This window comes from Polypterus senegalus, chromosome 9, assembly GCF_016835505.1.
Source record: "Polypterus senegalus isolate Bchr_013 chromosome 9, ASM1683550v1, whole genome shotgun sequence".
NCBI classification, from domain to species: domain Eukaryota; kingdom Metazoa; phylum Chordata; class Cladistia; order Polypteriformes; family Polypteridae; genus Polypterus; species Polypterus senegalus.
Window position 1 is genome coordinate 126,283,967 of NC_053162.1, and position 24,700 is coordinate 126,308,666.

At 37.1% G+C, this 24,700-nt stretch overlaps 1 protein-coding gene across 1 annotated transcript in view; it reads left to right on the top strand.

Moving 5' to 3' along the window:
* LOC120535736 (complement C1r subcomponent-like) overlaps positions 1-5,871 on the top strand; it is a 48,319-nt gene extending 42,448 nt beyond the window's left edge. The window contains exon 11 of the mRNA XM_039763763.1: positions 3,708-5,871. Within this exon, the coding sequence (XP_039619697.1) occupies positions 3,708-4,513 (806 nt within the window). The 3' untranslated portion in view covers positions 4,514-5,871. The remainder of the gene's footprint in view (positions 1-3,707) is intronic.
* The last annotated feature ends 18,829 nt before the right edge of the window (positions 5,872-24,700 follow it).

Consider the following 24,700-nt stretch of genomic DNA (forward strand, 5'->3'; position numbering starts at 1 on the left):
ATTTCTCCTCCCATCCACACCATGATAGAACAATCTGAATCCACCTCCGATCCACCTGGCCTTACTCCCCTTCCATTTAATCTCTTGCATGTACAATATATCAACCTCTCTCCTTACCAGTCATACTGCCAACATTCAAGTTCCTACCCTCAGTTCCACTCTCTTTACTTTCCTCCTCTCCTCCTGCCTCCAGACACATTTCCCTCCTCTTCTTCTCCTTCTTCTTCGGCTTCGGCCAACAGTAGCCCAATTTCCGCTAGCACCCTGTTGGCTAACAGTATTGGTGGCGGTCGTTGTTAACCCGGGGCTCAACTGATCTGGTATGGAAATTTGTATTGCTGTCCGCATATTGATTTGGCAAAATTTTACACTGGATTCCCTTCCTGACGTAACCCTCCCCATTTATCCGGTCTTGAGACCGGCATGAAAAAATGCACTGGTTTGTGTATCCCCTGTGGCTTGGTTACTCATTTGAAGATCTAAGATTACGATTTGGAGTGTAAGGTGAAAGACATTCTGAAATATAGGATGGAGCGAGATTATTTAAGTCTTTGTAAACCATAAGTAGTATTTTAAAGTCAATTCTAAATGACACAGGTAACCAATGTAGTGACATCAAAACTGGAGAGATGTGTTCGAATTTTCTTTTCCTAGTTAAGATTCTAGCAGCTGCATTCTGCACTAGTTGCAATCGATTGATGTCTTTTTTGGGTAGTCCTGAGAGGAGTGCATTATAGTAATCTAGTCAACTGAAAACAAAAGCGTGAACTAATTTCTTAACATGTTGCAATGTTATAAGAGGTCTAACTTTTGCTATATTTCTTAAGTGAAGAAAATGCTGTCCTAGTAATCTGATTAATATGTGATTTAAAATTCAGGTCAGAGTCAATAGTTACTCCTAAATTCTTTACCTCTATCTTGACTTTTAATCCTAATGCATCAAATTTATTTCTAATAACCTCATTCTATCCATTTTTGCCAATAACTAAAATTTCTGTTTTCTCCTTATTTAATTTGAGAAAATTACTACTCATCCATTTAGAAACACAAGACAAATATTGTGTCAGTGAATGAAGAGTGTCAGGGTCATCAGTTGCTATTGATAAATACAGTTGCATGTCATCAGCATAGCTGTGGTAGGTCACGTTACGCCCCAAAATAATCTGACCTAACGGAAGCATGTAAATCGAAGAGAGCAGCGGACCCAGGATAGAGCCTTGTGGAACACCATATAGAATACCATGTATTCAAAGAATTTTCTACCTGCCAGGTAGGATTCAAACCAATTTAATAGACTGCCAGAGAGACCCACCCATTGACTAAGGCAATTTCTAAGAATATTGTGATCAATGGTATCAAATGTGGCACTCAGATCTAAGAGGATGAGAACAGATAAACAGACTCTGTCTGCATTTACCGGCAAGTCATTTGTTACTTTAATGAGTGCAGTTTCTGTACTGTGATTTGTTCTGAAACCCGACTGAAACTTATCAAGAATAGCATGTTTATTGAGGTAGTCATTTAGCTGCATAATGACTGCCTTCTCTAGGATTTTACTTAGGAAAGGCAGGTTAGAAATAGGTCTAAAATTTTCAAAAGCAGAGGAGTCAAGATCATTTTTCTTGAGCAGTGGTTTAAATACAGCAGTCTTAAGACAGTCTGGGAAGTCCCCCGTATCGAATGATGAGTTTATTATGTCAAGAATACTATCAATTAGCATGCCAGATACTTCTTTGAAAAACTTGTTGGTGTTGGGTCAAGGATGCAGGTGGATGGTCTCAGTTGAGAAATTATTTTATATAAATCAAGTAAATCTATTCTAGTGAAAGAATGTAATTTGTTTATAATGAAGTACTAGAGTTTAAGATGATCAGTATTGGGGAGATATACTATATTATTTCTAATATCATTAATTTTTTGATTTAAAAATACAGCAAAAGCCTCACAAGTTTCACTAGAAGTTTTTTGGAGGCATTCCATTGAGTGACCTGGGTTTAGCAGATGATCGATTGCAGAGAATAAGACTCTGGGATTACTAGCATTGTTATTTATAATTGTAGAGAAATAACACCGCCTCTCAAGACGGCCTCTGTTGTTGTATTCTGTTATTTTAACCTTCAATATCTCATAGTGGATAATCAGTTTATTTTTTCTCCATTTACACTCATCTCTCCGGCATGTTTTCTTTAGATCAGAACTAGCAACTTTCAGCACTTAGAATACAGGTAATGCAAGTAATACAAACGTATACATGTGAAGTCTATCCAAGTCTGTTCATTATAAATAAAACATTAAGAGTGGCATAAGAAAAGGAAGAAAACAAAGTTTAAAGTTAAATGAGGTAAAACCTTGCTGCCATGCAATGCCTTTCTCAAAATTTCTAAACACTAACCCACTTACAATGAAGGTGGGGCTGTCCAGTGCTAAGTTGTAGTCATCAGAACCCAGTCATCAAAAATCCCCACTTGCTCCAGTTTAAAGGCCATTTTCTGGATACAATCAGATTAGTCGTCTGTCTTTCACATTTTGGGGGCAATGGAGCAGTGATTTTTACAGTTGGATGCCCCTTCTGATGTCACCTCTTTTAGTCTACTAACTCACAAGGGAGATGGTGACTGTATTTAAACTCAGGTCATAGGGATACAGCCATCACAAAATACACTGTTACTTAATACACTGTTACTTTCAACCCTTTATTATGTTTCCTTAGTAATTTGTATGTTTTACTGAGTGCGGGCCAGACAGTCATTTGGCTTTGGAACCCCTGAAGATTTTGGTTTTTTTTTCTTCAGCGTAACTAGAGTTTTTTTCTGTCCTCCTGGGCATTTGACCTTATGACCGGACTCATCTTTAAAGACTTACATCATGAAATTTTAAATAAGGACAATACTTTTCTACATTTAAGATAATAAAGATATATTTGTTTTTTTTCTTTGTTACTTATTCTTTAACATTATTGTCAAATCTTATTTGTTTATCTTTTATTGTAAATTTCTCCTTGACACCTTGTAAGGCATTTGGAGCTACATTGTTTGTATGAAAATGTGCCATATAAATAAATGTTGTTGTATGTCTGATATGATTTGGAGTTCTACCATCTTTTATTAAAAAACAATTGTGCTAATTCCATTGGCAATATTAGTGGCATCACCAAATGAAAAATGTGACATGAACATGAGATAAGTAAGTAGGTAAAGTACATTTTTATAGAACATGTCACAAAATATCTGGAAATCGAGCTATTGTAACAAATAAGCCACATGTACTTGTAAAAAGTGAAATACTCTAACAAAATTTAAATTGAAAAAACATCACATGCAATTGTTCAGATTAATTAAAGTAGTAAACTTGAAAATGTTTTAATTTAGGTAAATGTTGAAGACCAGCAATATTTTGCATTGCCATTTTTTAAATGATCAATGGGGACAAAAAATTTCTGTTTATTGTGGGGGTAGTTTTAGGGGTCTTGCACTTGTGAATTGGTTTGCTGTTAATATTTATGATGCCAGATAGTAGAGACATGTTGCATGTTGGTCACTTAGACAAGTAAAGGTTTCACTGTATTCTCTACCTTTGAAAATGAATATATTCATTAGGTTCATGTGGTAGGGTAAATTAAAAAAATCTGACGTTGTGTTTATTTTAATACTGTCATTGGGAAGTTGTAGATTCTGCTCTCAACCCTGTTCATCTTTCATTTTACACAGTATGTGGAAAACCTCAGAAACATATTGCAGAACATCAGCGAATTCTGGGTGGTAGATTTGCCCCGAAGGGTACTTTCCCTTGGCAGGTATTTTTGACTTTAAAAGGACGAGGTGGGGCAGCACTAATCAGTGATCAATGGATTATGACAGCAGCTCACAACATCTTCTCTAAAGGATCTTCACAAAGCAGAGTGAGTCTAACTGAGGTTGCCCAGGAACTTGAGGTGCGTTTAGGAGACACAAATGTGGAGAGATTAGTGAAGATTCCCAAACAGGAGGTGGAGGCTGTGTTTGTGCATCCTAACTTCAGTGAAAGTGATACAGACTTCAATAATGACATTGCCCTGATCAAACTGAGCTCCAGAGTTACTCTGAATGAGACCATAATGCCTATCTGTCTCCCAGAAGCAGGATCCCTCTATGAGAAAGATGTGGTAGGCTATGTGTCTGGCTGGGGCATCACTGAGAGTCGTCGACTTTCTAGTGACCTGAAATATGTGGCTCTCCCTATAGTTGACCACTCTACATGCCAAAACTCAGTTGAAACAATAAAGAAGAGTAGGACAGAACCAACCCCAGATGTGACTGACAACATGTTTTGTGCTGGCAGAGTGGAGGGTGGAGATGACACATGCTCTGGAGACAGTGGAGGAGTCTTTGCCTTAATCAGTGAATCCGACCATGAATGGTATGCTGCTGGAATTGTGTCCTGGGGAATTGATTGTGGTAAAAAACACAGCTATGGAGTATACACCAAAGTGTCCAATTACTTGGACTGGATTAAGCAGACCATGTCAGACAATTAGATAATAGATGCTTCGTATTATATCTTGCTTTGTTCTTTCACTTTAGTTATTCCAGCCTCCCTGCAGACTTTTGCAATTTGTATGGTTTTGGTAGTTCTTGCTTTATTGAGTGTCCTCTTCTGCATTTTGACTCTAATGTGTTTCTAAACATAAATCCATTAAACCGTGAAAATTGTATAAATCTTGACAGAATGGAAATACATCTACAGTACATTGCACTCAAAGTACTTTCCAATTCACTTGGAGTATAACAACAAACTTTAAAACACCCGTTCAATGGCTCACAAATGTCTATATTTGAATATATCTGTTAAACTTTAATCAGTTCTGATCAGAATTAAAAGGACATGAGCCTTTTCCAATAAAACAAGAACATGCTGTCTGATCAGATAAACAGTGCATTCATATACAGTCATTTTAACATTGTCCAGTCAACTGTACAGTACTGTACAGTTAGCAGATGAGATAAGTGGCTCATTTTACCTGAAGGCTTTTCAGTGTACAGTTAAAGTCTAATTTTATATACAGTAGTATCTTTCATAATTTGCATAATCACAGGGTACTTACATTCATCCATCCATTTACTAAGTTCAATTATTTCAATTCATTGTGTCTTGGTAGTATCAGCCATTGGGGAGGAACTGACACTGGACAGTGTCCACAGTCAACAGGGTACACTAATGTATACACCCACACATTCATTCAACATGGAGTCACCAACAATACATAACACACTTCAGAATGCTAAAGAGTGCCTGATGGGAGAAATGCATGTGGACATGGAGAGAACATGCAAATTCCATTCAGACAGTGATAATGATGGGTAACACACACAGCTATGATGACCCTTAGTAATCAAAACAGCCATAATAATAAAAATAATGATAATGTTAAATGTAATAGAGTCAATCCCAAAACGGGCAGTTTAAGGTAGGAAACCACCCTATACTTACATATACAGAACATACACACTCACTAATAATGGTAAGAAATGATATAGAAAACTTTAGTAGCTGGAAAATGGACTGACATTAGGACATGCAGTCTCCTTAAAAAGTAAGTGACAGGGACCAGTACCCCGACCTTAAAAGTTGTGAGACATTCAGACTGATACCCCCTTGCTCTGCCAAAAAAATTAAAAATGATAATAATTTATAGTAGTTAGATGGAAAAAGTACGCAGTAAGATGATTTGTAAAGGACATTTGACAAACAATGTCACACAATGGAGCCATTCAACAGTGGTGATTATTATTGTAACCCAAGTGAAGTAGATATGTAAATTGTATTTAATTGAATTGACATTTTTTGTTGTGCATTAATTTAATTATGTCATTAAATGTTTGATTTACAGTGAAAGAAAGTCCTCCAGTATCATAATGACTTCCGTCAAAGAAAATAAATTATAATAAATAATTAGGATTAATGAAATAATTAATAAAAAAGCTATAGACCTACCTAAAATATCACATTATTGTTGTTAAAACAATTAAGACATAAGAGTTAGGTTGAATGGAAGATTCATGTTAATTCATTTTAAACCAATGTCTAGATTATGTAAAATATAAATGTACATTAATAATATTGTCCAAAACTTTGCATCTCGAATATAGGTTCCGCAGACTCACAGTAGTTCTAGGTGTTTGGTGTAATCCATTTCCACTTTTATGTATATAAGGACAAGGTCCTATAAGAGGCTTTTTGCAGTGCAGCAAATAGAGTGGTAACTGTTTTTTTATGTATGGGGAAACAATGAGCAAAGTCAAAAAGCACATGAGGGGGCAGTGGAAAGGAAAGCAACTAACCACATAACCTCAGTTGAAGATAAAAGAAAAACAAAGAAAGAATGAAGAACCTGGACCTTAGTGCCTGGAATGTCCATAGTCATCAGTCACAAAAATTACCAAAAAGAAAATAATGTGGGAAAGAAATGGGGTGTTCAACAATACACCAGACTTTATTATGAAAGATGTGGGCAATTGAACACCAAGAAGGAATGAAACGCAATAGCTCCTCTTTCTAATGCCAGGACTTTAAAGTATAAGGGATAAAAGGACCAAATTTATTTAGCTCAAGGAGATGAAGGAGTGAGTGCTGGGGGGAGGAGGGGGCAAATATGGAAAACCAGAATGGTGGTCTCTTGCCATTTCAAAAAATTATGGAGAGAAAGGTTCTGATGTCAGGTCAATAATTACTAGATGGAGAGAGAGAAGGTGCATTGACCTAACATGTATATGAGGAACAATATTCATCCTTAATAATAGCCAAGTGAGATCAGAAAGATAGAGGGATATGTGTTCAGTTTGAGAGGAAGTCTTAATTTTTTTAAGGGCTTAGCGGTAATTCCAGGTGATTATACTGAGTACAAAATTAGAAATATCAATGCTGAGATATTTAAATGAATTAGTCACAGGGATACAAGAAGGAACAGGGTGAGGGTTGGCAAAGATAGTTTAAAGGGAGTAGGACAGATTCAAACCAGTTAATTCTGAACACTGAAACGGATTCATAAGCATCCTACTCCATTAGGCCTTTGAGCAAGGCACTTAACCTTGCTCCAGAGCAGTGCTTCTCAATTATTTTCTGTCATGCCCCCCCTAGGAAGAAGAAAACATCTAGCGCCCCCTGCGCGACTATAAATAGTATCATTTGTCTATAAAATTGTTATAAGTACACCTCTGCATAACACTGTATCCTTATTAACGTATAAGAGAATAAAAAAAGAAAGAAATATGGACCAATTTACAACAAAGAATAGCTTTATTAAATGTAACAGAAAAGATTTAAAGTGCATTCTAAATTCAAACAAAATTTAAAATAAAAATAAAAAAGCATGTTCCCCGAGGTCAAACGCGCCCCCCTTGACGGAGCCACTATTTGAGAAGCACTGCTCCAGAGGCACTGTAGAATGGCTGACCCCACAATCTGATCCCCAAAATTCATGCTAAAATCCCCAATTTATACTTGGGGATTAGCACTGTATATCAAATCAAAAAATCAAAAATAAGCATTGGAGAAATTGCGTATGAGGAATGTCCGGGGATGAGGGGGGTTCACGGGGGCATCACCTCAGAGTAACAAAATATCATCAGCATATAAAGAAATGTTTTTGTAGAACATCATCTGTAATTAAAGATGTGATTAACTGTGTTTTATGGAAAGAAATGACACATATTTCAAGGAAGATATTAGAATAACATGGTACAACACCCTAGTCCTAAGGAAGATATTGAAAAAGAGTATGAATAAAGGGCACCCCTGTGTTGCAACCTCTGTGAATTTGAGATGACTTAGATATGTTTAAAATAGTGAAAATCAGTGCAGAAGGCAAGTATTGGATTTTAATCATATTAATAAACTCCCAGAGTCTGCCAAACAAAAGCCCAGTTCATGCAATCAAATGCCTTCTTGGCATCTAAAGAAAGAAGGGCAGCTGACAAGCATAAGGTAGTGTAAGGTGGGCTACATCAATTGACTAAAGATGACAATGGATATTTGCTAATTGCATAAAACTCACAAATAAAGCCAGTTTACAAAGCAGAGCAAAATTCCAGCAACTTGGTGTTCGAATCTATCAAGGAAATTGGGCAGTAGCTACAGCTGTTTGAGGGGTCTTTGTCCTGTTTTGACAGTGACTTGACCAGTGTTAAACTGGCTGATGAGTTCATCTGAGCTGAAGAGACTGCTGACTTCAGAACAAGAAGTAGAAGTGGTTCAGAAAATTGATACCAGAAAGTAGAAAAAAAACTGCATTAATTCCATCTGGGCCTGGTTATTTCCATTTGCCATGGTGTCTAAGGCTTTCTTAAGATCAGAAATTGATAAAAGAGAATGCAAAAATGAATCCTCTTCAGTTAGCTTAGGAAGTGACAGATCTTTTAAAAAGGCATTAATATTAGAAACTGAAATACTTGAATATTATGTAGATAACTTGGAGTAATACTCAAAAATACACTTACTAATCTCATGGGATTAACTAGTAGAAGGCAAACTTTATTCTTAATGGAAAAAATGGACACAAACAACTAACATTTCCACAGTCTATGTGCTAATAACCTACTGTGTTTAGCTCCAGATACATTGAGTATCTGGACGCCTGACAATTACATCAACAGGGACTTTAATGACATTGCATTCAAATACATATACTTTAATATGGAGTTGGTTCCCTCTTTGCAGCTGTAACAGCTTCCATTCTTCTTGGAAGGTTTTTCACAAGATTTTGGGGTGCTTCTGTGGGAATTTGTGCCCATTCACTCTGTAAAGCATTTACGAGGTCAGGCACTCATGTTGGACGAGAAAACCTGGCTTATAATCTCTGTTCTGGTTCATCCCAAGGTGTTCAATGGTGTTCAGGTCAGGGCTCTGTACAGGCTAGTGAAGTTCTTCCACACAAAACCCATCCAACCATGTCTTTATGGAACTTACTTTGTGCACTGGTGCACAGTCATGCTGGAATAGAAAAGTGCCTACCCCAAATTGTTTCCACAGAGTTGGAAGCATAGCTTTGCCCAAAATGTCTTTGTATGCTAAAGCATTAAGATTGCCTTTCACTAGAATTAAGGGGCCTGGCCCAAACCCTGTAAAACAGCCCCACACCATCTTTACAGTTGGTATGATGCAGTCAGACAAGTAACATTCTCCTGGCATCCGCCAAACCCAGACTCGCTCATCTGACTGCCAAACAAAGAAGTGTGATTCGTCACTCCATAGAACACATTTTCACTGCTCCACAGTCCAGTGGCAATGTGCTTTACACCACTCCATCCGACACCTGGCATTGGACTTGGAGATGTGTGGTTTGCTGTTCAGCCACGGAAACCCATTCCATGAAGTTCTCGCCGCACAGTTTGTGTGCTTACATGATGCCAGTGGAAGTTTGGAACTCTTCAACAATGGAATCTCCCGAGCCTTAACAACTTTTCTGCACTATGCATCTTAGCATTCGTTGACCTCGCTCAGTGATTTGACATGGTCTTCCGCTTCATGGCTGAGTTGCTGCTTTTCCTAAATGCTCCCACTTTCCAATAATACCACCTACAGTTGACCATGGAATATCCCACTGGGATGAAATTTCACAAATCATTTTATTGAAAAGGTGGCATCCTATCACAGTACCACACTTGAAGTCACTGAGCTCTTCAGAATGACCCATTTGGTTTCACAAATGTTTGTAAATGGAGGTGCTTGATTCAATTCACCTGTGGCAATGGGTCTGATTGATTCAATTAATTAACAAATGTGTCCCAATAGTTTTGTCCACATAATATAAATCAAACTGTCAGAATGTTAGAGAAAAATTGGCTGGAGACTTCTCCAACAGGTTGATCTTATAACAGAGCTCATAGCCTTTCAGTCTTACATTGTGAAAGAACAGCTGTCTGGAGAAGATATACTATTTGGCCTTCATAAAATAAATTGAAGGACTTTTGGGACTTACAAAGTGCCATCAAATGGTCTGCATAATTAAGAACCCACACTATAAGAACCTTTGAATGGAACAAGGCACCATTAGTAGAATGAATCTTTGCAACCTGGCATTCCAGAACGTGCATTTTTTTTAATGGCAGTGTACCAAATTCTGCAAATGTAAAAATTTCTTAATGAACATTTTTTGGGCATCCTTAACTTCAGCTATATCATGGTATATTATAACATTTTTTTCTAAAAAGAGTTTGACAAAACAGTGGGTTTGTCCTGTATTGATCTCTTCATTGCTGAACAAAATGTATCCAAGGAAGGATTATTGGTTTTAACTTCAGTGGAGGCCTCAATGTGAGGAACCTTCTTCATAGGGTTTGAAGTTTTAGCAAGAGACCTTGTGGAAGAGGACAAAGCTGATAAGCCAGGAAAAGGAAATATAATAAACATTTGGAAAAATAATGTAATGGTTCCCAAGACCTACTTGCCACCACCTGCTGTCCAAAGTCACGTCAGTTTCGGAGGATAAGTGGTCTTTGGTATTACTTCGTTTGGTTGCGTCAGGATTGTTACACTGTTGTCAACATGACTTTATAATACGGTATTTTTTAGTTTAACTCTGAAGTTAAATTTCAGTTTTTACATGCACATGTTGAGGTAACTCTATGTTTTTTTATTAAATTATTTATGGTTATATGAAATTATAGTTTCTCTTATATTCAGCAGATTTACTATTGTAGCAATAGTAGAATAACCCTGAAATTCCTGGTCTAGGCTCGTAGTCAGTTTATAGTTAATGATAAAATAGTGAAATTGCAATAAGCATTAACCACCAACGAATAAAACCAGTCGTAAAATTTGCAGCATCTTCTTGTTTAATACTGAAAGGACTTAGCATATTTATTAATTTATAAACCTACTTAATACATTATTTTAGATATGGTAAGACAGAATTCTCTTCAGATGCAAGAATGGCACCAATCCTGGACAAGATGCCAGTCTATCCCAAACAGTAACACACATAACATCAATACAATTGTGAGCATGGTAACATCTCCTGGTTATTTGCTTCACAATAGTGAAGTGAAAGGCCAAAGATGTGATCAGGAATATGCCAACATAAGAGGAAACTTCAAGTCAAGAACAAAACCAGGGTCAAAGTCAAGAGGCTGAGGTTTCTAATGCTACACCTACTTGAAAAAAAAAGATGACCATCACTAAAAGCATTTTTATTTCAGTGAATATCCACTGAGGGATACTGACCATGTCGCACGATATTACTGTATGTACTGGAAAAGTGGATGACAACACAGAGACATGATAGGGAACAGTGAACAAAATGGTGTCCTGTCAGAAAATAAAAAAATGTTGCAAAACTTTAATGGCATAAAATAAAACAAGAGAAAAAATAAACATTTAAAACAACTACATGTACTAGGAAGGTATTACAAGGAACTTGCTAAGTAACAAATAAACAGACAAAACTACACAATCACTACAGTCACCAAATAGCCTAATCCAAATATTTTTGGCATGCTACTTGAAATCAGGGTGTCACAAAAACTACATGTAGATGCATGGAAAATATACAAATATCACAATTACCAAGACTGGGCTAGTAATTACGTTTAAAGATCTAGTCTTAGGAACAAAGGCAAGAATGAGGGACAGATGGAACATCAGTCTATGACAGAGCACAATTTTTCACACCCAAACAGTCACTTATATCGGGGCCAGAGCTGGCATTTTTCCTAAAGTGCACGTCCTTGGGACATGACAGGAAACCAGTGAAAGAGCCACAAAAACAGTGAAGGGGCAAGCTGGTAGGAACAGTGGGCCACTATGAGCAGCTATATAACTGTAAAATACAGTATGCAAAAATAAAAATAAAAAATTATTATGACCTAAGTTTAATTTTGATCTCATGTTCATTTCTAACTTTATTAAGTAATCTATCAATACTTCCATGAGAAACCCAAAGAGAAAAGCAACCTTCAAATTTGTAGTTAATCAATACACACTGCTCAATTCCAAACATCTAGCATATTGATTTATGGTTGCAAGCCATCATTCAAAATGCACGTTTTGAGCTTTATAGTATTAATTACTGAAGATGTGTAGAAACTAAATTAGACTGTAATCTAAATTAAACTCTTCTATCAATGAACAGTATTACATTTCAACATGTATGTCTTGTTTCTGTATTTCTTTCACAGACAGTTTTTCATTAATGGATATGAACTGATTTCTGTCAATGAATTTTGTTCATTAGGAGTCTCATTTACTGAGCTTTTTAATAGTTTAAATAAATTACTGGCAATAAAATAAATAACAGCAGTTTTCTTACTGTTGTCATCAGAAAGCTCTGCTACATTTTTAAACCTCCTTCCAGTGAACAGCGCCATTTGTTGACATTATATTTACATGTGTATGTTTGCATTAGTTTACAGAGATTAGTTTCTTATGTAGGAGCTCCCTCTAGCGAGTCTCTTCTGTATTGTTTAGAAATCATTAACATGAATTTCCGATTTAGCAGGGTAGTGACAAACAAATGCAAAGAACAGAATGACCCATCATTATTTTTAAAAAATACTTGTTTTTAACACTTCTCAGGATTTTCTATATTTTTAAAATATTTTATGTCATATACATATATATGTATACTAAAGTATATATTTATATTAAATATATATATATATATATATATATATATATATATAAAATAAAAAAATCTATCTATCCATTATGTCTCTAATACAGTTTGGATAATGTTAAGTCATAAAGCCATTAACTCCACCAGAAACTTTGCCTTACTGCAAGCAACAGTGGGAACAGAGGGTTCTGCTCCAGAAAACAGTAATAACAGGTTTCAAGGAGCTAATATTTCTGTGTGTTTGAATGGCACAGGTCATTGAAATAAGGGTTGCATTTAAGACCTTTATAGCTATGAAGGTCTAGATAGATAGATAGATACTTTATTAATCCCAAGGGGAAATTCACATAATCCAGCAGCAGTATACTGATACAAAGAAACAATATTAAATTAAATAGTAATAAAAATTAAAAAAATAAAAATAAAATTAATGTTCGCATTTACTCCCCCGGGTGGAATTGAAGAGTCGCATAGTGTGGGGGAGGAACGATCTCCTCAGTCTGTCAGTGGAGCAGGACAGTGACAAAAGTCTGTCACTGAAGCTACTCCTCTGTCTGGAGATGACACTGTTAAGTGGATGCAGTGGATTCTTCATGATTGACAGGAGTTTGCTTAGTGCCCGTCGCTCTGCCACAGATGTTAAACTGTCCAACTTTAATCCTACAATAGAGCCTGCCTTCTTAACAAGTTTGTCCAGGCGTGAGGCGTCTTTCATCTTTATGCTGCCACCCCAGCACACCACCGCGTAGAAGAGGGCACTCGCCACAACCGTCTGGTAGAACATCTGCAGCATCTTACTGCAGATGTTGAAGGATGCCAACCTTCTCAGAAAGTATAGTCTGCTCTGACCTTTCTTACATAGAGCATCAGTATTGGCAGTCCAGTCCAATTTGTCATCCAGCTGCACTCCCAGATATTTAAAGGTCTGCACCCTCTGCACACAGTCACCTCTGATGATCACAGGGTCCATGAGGGGCCTGGGCCTCCTAAAATCCACCACCAGCTCCTTGGTCTTGCTGGTGTTAAGGTGTAAGTGGTTTGAGTCGCACCATTTAACAAAGTCTTTGATTAGCTTCCTGTACTCCTCCTCCTGCCCACTCCTGATGCAGCCCACAATAGCAGTGTCATCAGCGAACTTTTGCACAGGTCTGGTGTGTATGCTTCTGAAAGCACAGCTAAACTAATGCAATAATATTCATTAATGTAATCATGTGTTTTTAGTTACTTATGCTTTTAGTCTGGTGTGTTTCTTTCTCCACAGGAATCCAGTTTGTGGCTGCTAACACACTTGTGTTATAGAGTCAGTTCATTGCCAAGGCATTTGCATTGGTTGTCAGTTGGCTGTATTGAAGTCTCATTAAAGCCTTAGAAATCTTGTAGGGCTCAAGCCGGCCTGTCATGTAGCTTACTTAATGAGTGCGCAAAGTGGAAGCACCATAGAACTAAAATATTTATTTGCTGGGTAAATGGAAACGTACTGTATTTGTTCCTTGTCATGGCCTATCGGTTCTGATGTTGCAAATTTAAGGGGGTTTGCAGAATGGCTTGCACTGGCCATGTTACCACTGTTATGGTTTTTACTTTCAAAGTTGTTCAGTATATAAAGTACAATGCATCAGGTTCCACTTTCTGTTTGGTTACCTTTCTATTGAATTTAGCCCAGCAGCATTATAAAAGGTAAGTTCATTTTTTTTTTTAGCTGTTGTCTCTCTGTTCTTCTTTTTCACATCTCATCTTTGTTATCTATACCTGTGGACTCACAAGACATAGTCCGTCATACTCTTGCCATATGATCACAATGACATGTCCCCCTTTCCATAATTAATACACCTCTAGTCTGATTTTGCATCTTTCTTCTTCAACAATTACATGCCCAAACTATGTGATTACTGGCTTGATGATCTTTTAGAGCTCTCTATTTATATACTTAGAGATCAATTGTCTCCTTTTGTTAAATGTGTCTTGGGATTTATCTCAAATTTTTTATCTTTCTGTCAACTGAAACAAACATCCCAACATAGTGAAAAGCTCAAGCTCTAGTTTACCTTCCTTCTACAAACTCTTGTGACTTTTTACTTTTTATGTTAACCTTTATTCAATGCTGCTTATCTGCACAACATATTATATTCTTGGTACTTGCCCTTTCTCAGTGTCTGCTACTATGGCTTAGTCATCTGCTGCTCCAGTAACTCACCCCCAACTCTTTTTTAACATCTTTAGAATGTCATCAATTCTCAAACTGGCAGCAACACTAATTGTGAAAAATCTTTGCTGCACACTGTGTTCAGTTTTATCCGTTTCTGATTCTTTGACACTTAGCACTGATGTGTGCTGATGCATGCATTACTTTCTAATGATTCTTCTGTCTCTCTAGTCCAAGCCTGTTTACTTTCAGTATTTCTGTAAGACCCTGCTGTGTTCTTTCTTTTTCAAAGCTTTCTCAAAATCCACAAATGAAATACAAAGGGTGAACAAAACATTTTGGACCTGAACTGTTAAAAAAAAAAAAATCACTTAAAAATAAAATCAAGCAATACTTGTTTTCAACCCTGTAGGTTACACCCTCAGTATCATAAAGTACTGTATATTTGATGATGATGGCACTTCCTTGGCCATTGAATTTCTGTGTTGTTGGTGAATCACCACACTTCCATTATTTCAATTGTTGTTTGGATACTCTGGGTTATAGTGATGTATCCAATTTTAATTCCCCTTTGTATAATACTTCCTAAAGTTTCCCCAGTCCAAATCAATTAGCTTAAGAGTCTCCTATATTGTGTAATAATTTACTCAAAAAAAAAAAAATTGAACAAGATACCACATTGCCCAGTGCCAACAGAAATCTGAGCTACTTTGTTCCAATCCTCCTCACTGTCCACACCAAGAAGAAGTACCACTCATAACAGAATTAAAGTAAAATTAGAAAACATATTAAATTCATTGAAGACTATTAAACAAAACACAGATATATATACGGTATATATAGAAAACAAAATTTAAAATACAGTATACAGACTATAAGGATACTTCAGATGGCTACTTTACTGATGACTAATGTGGTATCATGATGCAACAGATCAGATGAACAATGCTAAATTCCTGGGCCATGGATGGCTAACGTCTGTGATGCCTTCGAGGTGGAGAACTGGAGCAAACTATTGATATACAGGTCGATGGAAAAAACAAATCTGGCACCAGTCTTTGCTGGGCAGTATTTTGATCCAATTGAGTGGTACAGACATATGAGGTAAGACCAGAAGTTCCATTATCAGAAAGAGTAAAGGCTGTATGTTACTGCCGTCTGATTTTATCATTTGTTAATGGTAAATAATCTTTATATACACATGTAATAAACATACAAATGAGCAGGAACAAATATTTAAACATTGGATATTTTATATAGAGTTCCTCCCCTGGGTCATGTCTAAACAGCTTTATGTCCCCAGGACTCTAGATGGCAATGGCCCTGGATATCGGAACCCAGTCAGAAACCAGTAGGAGATGCTGGGAAATGTAATCCTGCAAATCAGCCCTGCTGGGGTCTGTGGGTGCCTCCTGGTGGTGCTGCAATGAGTTACACTCAATAAGAGGGACTGCACCCCCCTTGTCCAGGCGAGTAGGAGCTAGGAGGAGGGCAGTACAGTGTGGAGAGGAGAGTTGATTGTGGAGAGATAACTTGTGCTTGGTGTTTTTTGGAGGTATTCTTATAATAACCACCCATTTATGTAAACCCGACGGGCAGAGTGGTGGCTCTGAGGTAGGGTGGATGTGGTATCACCCATTACATGGCTGCACTTGGGTCCTAATCTGGGATCCTGAGTTGATTTGTCATGTGGTGGGTGCAGTAATGTACCGTATCAATGTGTGCTCCTAACCTCTCTCTCTATGTGAACCCGGAACTGTTTTGTGTGTTCATGTTGGGGTTTGTGGCTCAGTGGCGCCCCCATAGTATCACACAATAATATAGCAAAAAAATGAATGTGTTTTGCATGTTGTTAGTAAATGACTGGATAACTGACACGTGAATTTTACTATACAAGTAACATTAGATTTTTTTTCAATGCATGTTTTTCATATTGTTTGCCATTTTACACCATTGGTCACCATTAGCTTATATTATATCATAAACTTTTTTATCTTTGCTCTCCATGAAAATGGAAGACTAAAAATAATTTTCCATCATCGCTACAAAACACATGGAGTAAGCAGAGGTGGGTAGTAACGCGTTACATTTACTCCATTACATTTACTTGAGTAACTTTTTTACAAAATTGTACTTCTAAGAGTAGTTTTACTGCACCATACTTTATACTTTTACTTGAGTACATTTGTGAAGAAGAAATGCCACTCTTACTTCGCTACATTGAGCAACACTCGAATCGTTACTTTTTTTCCATTATATACGCTATATTCCAAACATGCACAGGCCCCTGTGCAGTCGCCACGTATTCTTTAGCTAAAACTCCCTAAACCATTTCCCATTCATTCTCTATGACAGTGCTAAACCACTCCCGATGCAATCGATTTTCTGCCACTTCGTTTTGCTGCTCTGCCTGCCTGCAAGCATCTGCCTTCATAGACAGGTGTTTTTCTTTTTTTTCCTTATGTAAATAGTTAAGCTTAAAATGTCAATCAAAGTTATTTCTGTTGATTAATTCATGCTTTCATTGATTGCAGCTAATACATTTTAGGTGTGGTCGCTATTTTTTGCCTGTTGTATACAATCTATCTAGCGTCTTTCATATCTATCTCCACTCTCACTGCCCACTTGCCTGCATGCAGCGCGTTGAGGATTTCTTTTTGTCATAATTCTCCGAGTTGTAAAATACATATACATTATATATAAAAGGAAACTACTATATAGCTAATATTGTTATATAATAGATTGACAGATCAGACAAACGCACTTTGACATTGTGAGAGAAAAAAATCCTCTTCCAATTCCACATCCAGCCCATAACCAACATTTTTTTTTTAAAATCCTTTTTTTAGTCGATATAAATTGGAAGGCTAACTAGATCACTTAGATAGCCAGAGTTTTGCAGTAGCTCGCGTGTTTGATCGTGCGTGCGGGATGACCAGTGTGTTAGAAGAAAAGAGATCTCAGACTTGCCGCCCTGTATGTCAATCAAGTGGCAAATGCCATAGGAAGGATATATGATTGACTAACATTTAAAAAAAAAAAAAATTTCAATCTAACTTTTTAATTTTAATCTAACAATACCTTTCTGATCTACTGATCGATTATGATCGACGTATTGGGCACCCCTGGTGTACAGTATATCTTGTCACTGTAAGTAGTTTGCACTGTTCATACATACATGTTACCTACTGTAGGTATTGGCTTCAAAAACTTTGTTGTGAAAAACTGAGATTAGGAACTTTGTGTTATTTGTGCATTTATTTTTACTCATATTTTATTTTATTTTATTATTTGGAAATAGCAGAATTTGCACATTATTTTACATTTTGTCTGTCTTATTACAACATTTATAAAAAATAAATATTTTTTTATGATCAAACAGTTACTCAGTACTTGAGTAGTCTTTTCACCAAGTACTTTTTTACTCTTACTTGAGTAATTTTTTTGGATGATTACTTTTTACTTCTACTTAAGTAATATTATTTTGAAGTAACGCTACTGTTACTTGAGTACAATTTTTGACTACTCTTCCCACCTCTGTGAGTAAGTAACATAGAAAATATCATTTTTGGGTGAAGTATTCCTTTCAGGAGAAATTAAAGATCAATCTCAAGCCACTGTTTCCTCCACCTTTCAATTGAATAACATAGACAAATAAGTGATATTCACATTTCAACCTGTGATGTCTTTCTGTGGTCTTTGCCAGTTTTGAATTTGTTGTTGTAATTGCATGCCAAAAAGACCTTCCACCACCAGCCATTTAACAGTAAAGGTAACACTACCCTCTCAGACTGAATGTCACATTACTAGATTCCTGATAAGCACTCATACTCATTTTACAAATTTATTATAAATTTCTTTGAATAAGGGTGTCTGTTAAATAAGTAATTATAATGAGAGTGACACACATAAAGACCATCAATACAAAGTTTAATGCATTTAGTTGTTTAATATGCAACACATTAGAAGACTCAAAGTTCCTATCTAGGAACAAAGGACACATGGCTGGGAAGCATAAAAACTGCTGTTGAATGTGTTTTAATACTCATGAGTAAATATGCCAACATTTCTTATGTGTATTAGAAGTAGAATCATGTAGTGTTAAGTGTGGTCTTATTTTGTACTCTCTTTGATTTGTCACTTGAGACTTGTGCACACTGAGAATCCTGTTTTTATCACAAAAAATAAAAACAAAAATTTATCTCTGGCAAACACAAGAGATGTTTCAGGGTAGTGGTACCAGCATCACCAGCAGACAGACTTTTATTTGTAAAGAGTGCCACCATTCTGGAAAATGTCAGCAGGGAGACTCATTTCAGTATGCATGGATTCTTACTAAATTGTTTAGTGCCCAGGCTACTTAGCATTTTCGTATGGACATATTTAAAGTAGGATGCTCTTACCAGCTGCATCTGGGCATAAAAATCAAATATTTCAACTTCCTTTCACTTATATAGTATTCAATTTATGGACATCATTAGTTATCCAGTCCTTTAGAGATCTCATTATTATAGATAATACATATGCACCCTTTACACTGCTCTCTCTCTCTCTCTCTCTCTCTATATATATATATATATATATATATATATATATATATATATATATATATATATATATATATACTGCGGTGGGGTTGGCACTCTGCCCAGGATTGTTTCCTGCCTTGTGCCCTGTGTTGGCTGGGATTGGCTCCAGCAGACCCCCGTGACCCTGTATTCGGATTCAGCGGGTTAGACAATGGATGGATGGATGGATATATATATATATATATATATATATATATATATATATATATATATATATATATATATATATATATATACATATATATTGTGGAAGATCAGCCCAACTAAAGATAGACACAGGAGACACACTCCCAAAACACACACATTTTTCTCTTCCTCTCTACAGCACACAGTGCAAAAATTAACCACAATAATGCTCACAGTTCTTTTCTCTCCTTTTCTCTTTATTCTTTCTTTCATCTTCTCTGCCATCCTCAATCCTAAACTCACAAGCTCCGTCCTCTGCCTCCCAACTCTGGCTCTTTGCCTTGAGTGTGGCTTCAGAACCTGGCGCTGACAAGCCACATGTGTGCAGGTGGCTGCGCTGCTAATGTGGGTGAGTGCCTTCGTGTCGCTGTGTTCCTCGCACTGCTGTGTCAAGTAAGCCACAAAATTATTTAAGGGGCTCCTGCCAACAGACAGCCAGGAGTCCCATCTGGGATACCACGTGAAGCCACCAGGGGCCGTATAGCCACCCTAACGTGGACACACACAGACAGGACACAGGTTCAACACAACACCTGGTTTATTTACAGTTTAAAGTGCACAATCACCAGCACCAACACACCAATACACAGTCTCTACTTGCTGCCAGTTCATCCGCCTCCACTTCTCCTCAGGCTTTGTCTTCTTCCTCCTAACTATGGCCATTCAATGGAGTGAGGTGGCTCCTCTTATTCACGTCTCTGGAGTGTTCCAGGTGGCTCATTAGTATTACCTGGAATCAATCCCAGGTGCACTGGAGGTCCTCTACAGGGCTCTGCAGCTCCCCCTGGAACCCAACAGGGCTTTACCAAACTTCAGCTCCCGACAAACCCTGCAGGAATCCGTGGTGCCACAACTGGCCAAGAGGGCAACCCTGTAGTGTTACAAGGGAGGTATTGCCTTACCAATGCCCTCATCCCTGGTTCTTCCACTCTGTTGGCATCCTGGCAATGTAGTGGCCGTGGCTGCCCATCAAAAAAATAAATAAATAATATATATATATATATATATATATATATATATATATATATATATATATATATATATATATATATATATATATATATATATATATATATATATATACACATTGTGATCTATGGCCAGCTTGTCATCCTGGCCAATACCCCCAGGCCGCCAGATGGAGCTCTCCCTGCAGCATAGAGGTGCCCCGAATACCAGCAGGGAATCACGGATTATGGAGTTTTCCCCTACAAACCTTATGGATACCCCAGGGGCCAACAGAGGACGCTGCAGGGAGGCCCAGAGAATCACATGTGCCCTATAACCCGGAAGTGCGTCATAGGCAAAGCGACAGCATAAGTGACGCGCTTCTGGGGTGAAGAAGAAGACTTTTTATCTGACCCGGAAGTGATAAAGAATCACATGGACTGGGGATTGGGAACACTTCCAGGTCAGGGAATATAAAAGGACTCTGGGAACTCCAGACGAGGAGCTGAGCTGGGTGGAAGGGTGGCAACACGTCTGGGAGTGGAGGATTGGTTTATTGAGAATTATTGTAGTGATTAATGAGTATTGTGGAGAGGAGGGTGTTTTGTGCACTGTTGTTATTAAATAAAGTCAATTATTGGACTTTTATCAGGTGTCTGGCATCTTGGACAAGGGTTCAAGGGAGCGATAGCACCCCCTATCTGTCACAACATATGTATTTATATAATGTTTCACTGTTATTTATATTAACAAGCTAAACATTTATCTTACCTGCCTTACTTACTTCACATTCCATCAATACCTGTTCCTGTAGATTTTATCAAAATATTTTTTTAAAAATGTATCCCTAGATACTCTCAGGCGACATTGAGAAAGAAATATTTCAGTTAGAATTTCATATTAGGAAGGGTCATCCTTAAAATGTATTCTTATTTAATCTATGCAAAGCTAAATAATGGTCACTATTCACATATTGTAAATCTCATTTAAAATTGTCTGAAATGTATCCAGGAAAAGACCTAAATCGTGAATGATGCCATCAAGATTCTGCCTCACTAGATCATATGTTTTGGGAATGGCTACCTCTGATAATTTTGGTTTAAAGTTTTTACATTTCTCTCAGATACATTCAAATTTAAATTCACTACCTTTCCCTTTATAGCAGCATTTGAAGAAACACCACACAGGATTGTGTTATGCAATGAAAAATCGTTTGTGGTATCCTACACTATATTGTTTGCACAAAGACTCATCTTGCTAAAATGGAAGAATCCTAACCCACTTGCCATAACTGAATTGGAAATTGATGTTTTATATTATTTTAAACTGGAAAAATAAAAACATCCTCTGTCAAGGAAATGGTTGAATAATTTTTGAATCTGGCATGAATTCATTAATACTATACTAAAATAAGCATTCCACTGTTTTAAAAGTTGAATTAAAATTGACAATCCTGTCATAAAGCTTTCTGAATTGGGCAAGGAAGGAAGCTGTTTTTAGTATGATGCCATTTTTAAAGACATTATTACTGTATTACTGTATGATGAGAGTAAGCAACACTTTGGCTGGGACAAGAAAAAAGACTAAGGAGGTGAGATAAAAGAGTAAAAGGAGAAAGACAGAATGGATTGGGGTGGAGATAATTTTGGTGTGCAAGTGCCCAAGATAGTTCCTAGTTGTTTTTCTTTTTTTGTTTGAACTTTTTAATGTATAATGGATTACTCCTCATATTCTTTTGCGTAATGTTTATGTTAAAAAATACACTTTTTCGTAACTTTAGCTTTACTGGCATTCATTTAGGTTTTGGATAGGATAGCACCTTTCATCCACAGTAGGCAATGAGAAAACTTGAGATGAGATGCCAGACCGCTATACTAAATGAGAAATAACAATAGGCACATCTGGTGAGGCAAAACTGGGAACAACCAGAAGTTTATTTTTGTTTACTAGTTTCACAAGTAAAGTAGATGAATTACTACAAAGCACAAAATACAGGAGAAGGGACTGAAAGCAAATAACTTTGACATGCTTATCAAAGGAGAATTTAAATGGCAGAACAAATTAATTACCTGCCTTTTCTCCTTCATCGTTGATGAAGTGACCAAACTAAATTTACATTCAGTTTGTTTTCACATGTATTAATGTGACTATTAGAAAGTGTTACAGCATACACACTATGAATTGTGTATCCAAAGTACCAATAGATGGTCTCAACCCAGTGACATCAGATATGAAAAGCAGTTTGAACCCCAGAACTTTTGTAGTCTAATACCTTTAAAACTGTAGGTGGAAGTAGCAAAAAAAAAAAAATATCAGAAAAGAGAAACATTTTTAAAAATTACTATGGAGTTCAGGGCCCTTGGATACACTGGCACTGTGTCTAGGTTTAGCTCTTTATTCCTGCCCTCTCAAGTCCCTGAACTGGAATAAGCAGATATGTTACATTATTTTGTAATATGGTTCCCTGACTTTGCAAACAAGTGCAAATAAAGAGCTGTCAGACCTACAGTAATGCTAGCACCACTCCAAAGCATCTGGCACACTTTCCCTAATACACTTCTTTTCTCGCCTGAACATCCACTGCCTATCTGCCTCAGTCCTCCAAATGAACTCCAGGTCAATCGGCTGTTATCACCTACCGCCCAAGTCCATTCAGCCTGTATCCTTAAACCAGACCACATTTAATCACTCACTGTGGAGTCATGTTTTATCATATGCTACTTCTTGAAATCAAATCTGTATTAGACTCATGCCTGCTGTTAGCCTTTAAGTTTAAAAACTTTCACTTCCAGGTTTTCCTCATAGTAGCCTGCCTTGGCATTGACTCCTGTATATGTAACTGGCATGAATCACTGCAATGTTATATTAGACAGCAGTTTTACTGGGAACATTCTCAAAAAATGCCTTCAACTGCTGCTCCATGCTGAGTTGTACTGCCACACCAATTCATGAAAGGCTTCCTTTTCTCAGCTTTTTAAATAAAAGCCTCCATGGGGAACATACAATACCACAACAGCAAACTGTATTTTTACTTCTGGTAACTCAGACAAGAAACCTGATTTTAAGATTATTATTTGAAAACAATAAAAGTGTATTGTACAGTATTGTACATGAAACCTACAGAATTTGACAACAGGAACCACTTAAAAAACAATCAGAACACAAAGACCCAAAATGTCTCTTCCTCCCTGCAGGTCTCCTTCCGTTGATAAAATACAAAGTGATCTCAAATGTCAAACTCAGAATTTACCAGAAGCAAGGGGGTGAGGGGAAGGATGGGGGTTAAAAATAAATGAAGTGTGGGTGAAGTCAGAGAGGGATGGAAACAACATGAAGGTTTTGAAGCACAAAGGAAGGAAATGATTAACTTTCATCATCACTGCAAAAGTCTCTTCTCTGCATGTAGTAAGTGTGGCAACTTTTGAAGGAACAAAGCAAAAAGTAAGCTAAAACTAAGCTGATTGTAATCTTAGTTCATGATTCTTTATTATGTCATTTTTTTTAAATTAGCTTTAAATATTATGATACAGACATGATGAGATGTGCATTATGATGCAGAACATGGAAAAGAAGCTATTACTAAAAATGTTGTGATAACATGAAATAACCAATATAAGATCTGGTGTTGTGGGGGTTCATTTTAATATTGACTGCATACAAATTATATATCTGCAACCAACTTCAGATGAATGTCCATCTATTCAGGGTCACAGGGTTCCACAATCTATCATGGTAGCAAGAGGTGTAAGGTGGCAGCTAACTTATGGCAGAGCAGATTGATGCACTTACTGTATTTTATTCACATCAGGCCAATTTACCATCACCAACTTAATTAACATGTGTATGTTTAGGATGTGGAAGGAAAAGGGATTAGCAGTACAAGAACATACAAACACAAAGAAAATCAACCTTGTGCAATGGCCCAGTCTTGAGTCGAACACAGGTCGCTCAGCTCTGAGGCAGTTTTCCTAAGCATTATGTCCTCATGTATATCCACCCCAAGGTGGCCACATAGAATATTGTTTAGAAAGCAGTGTTGGCATAGCCATATTTGTTCCCTGTATAATACTCCATCCAAATTAATTTGTGTAAATCCGACCTTGTTTTATCATCCCCTGTAATGAACCTGTGAAACTGTTTAAGGCAAACTCTCTTTAAGCTGGTTTCATTAGTTTGGAGGGGAACAGAAATAAGTGTTCTGGAGGGTGTCCTGCAAAGAATTGGTTCCTCATGCAGAATTGGCTCCTG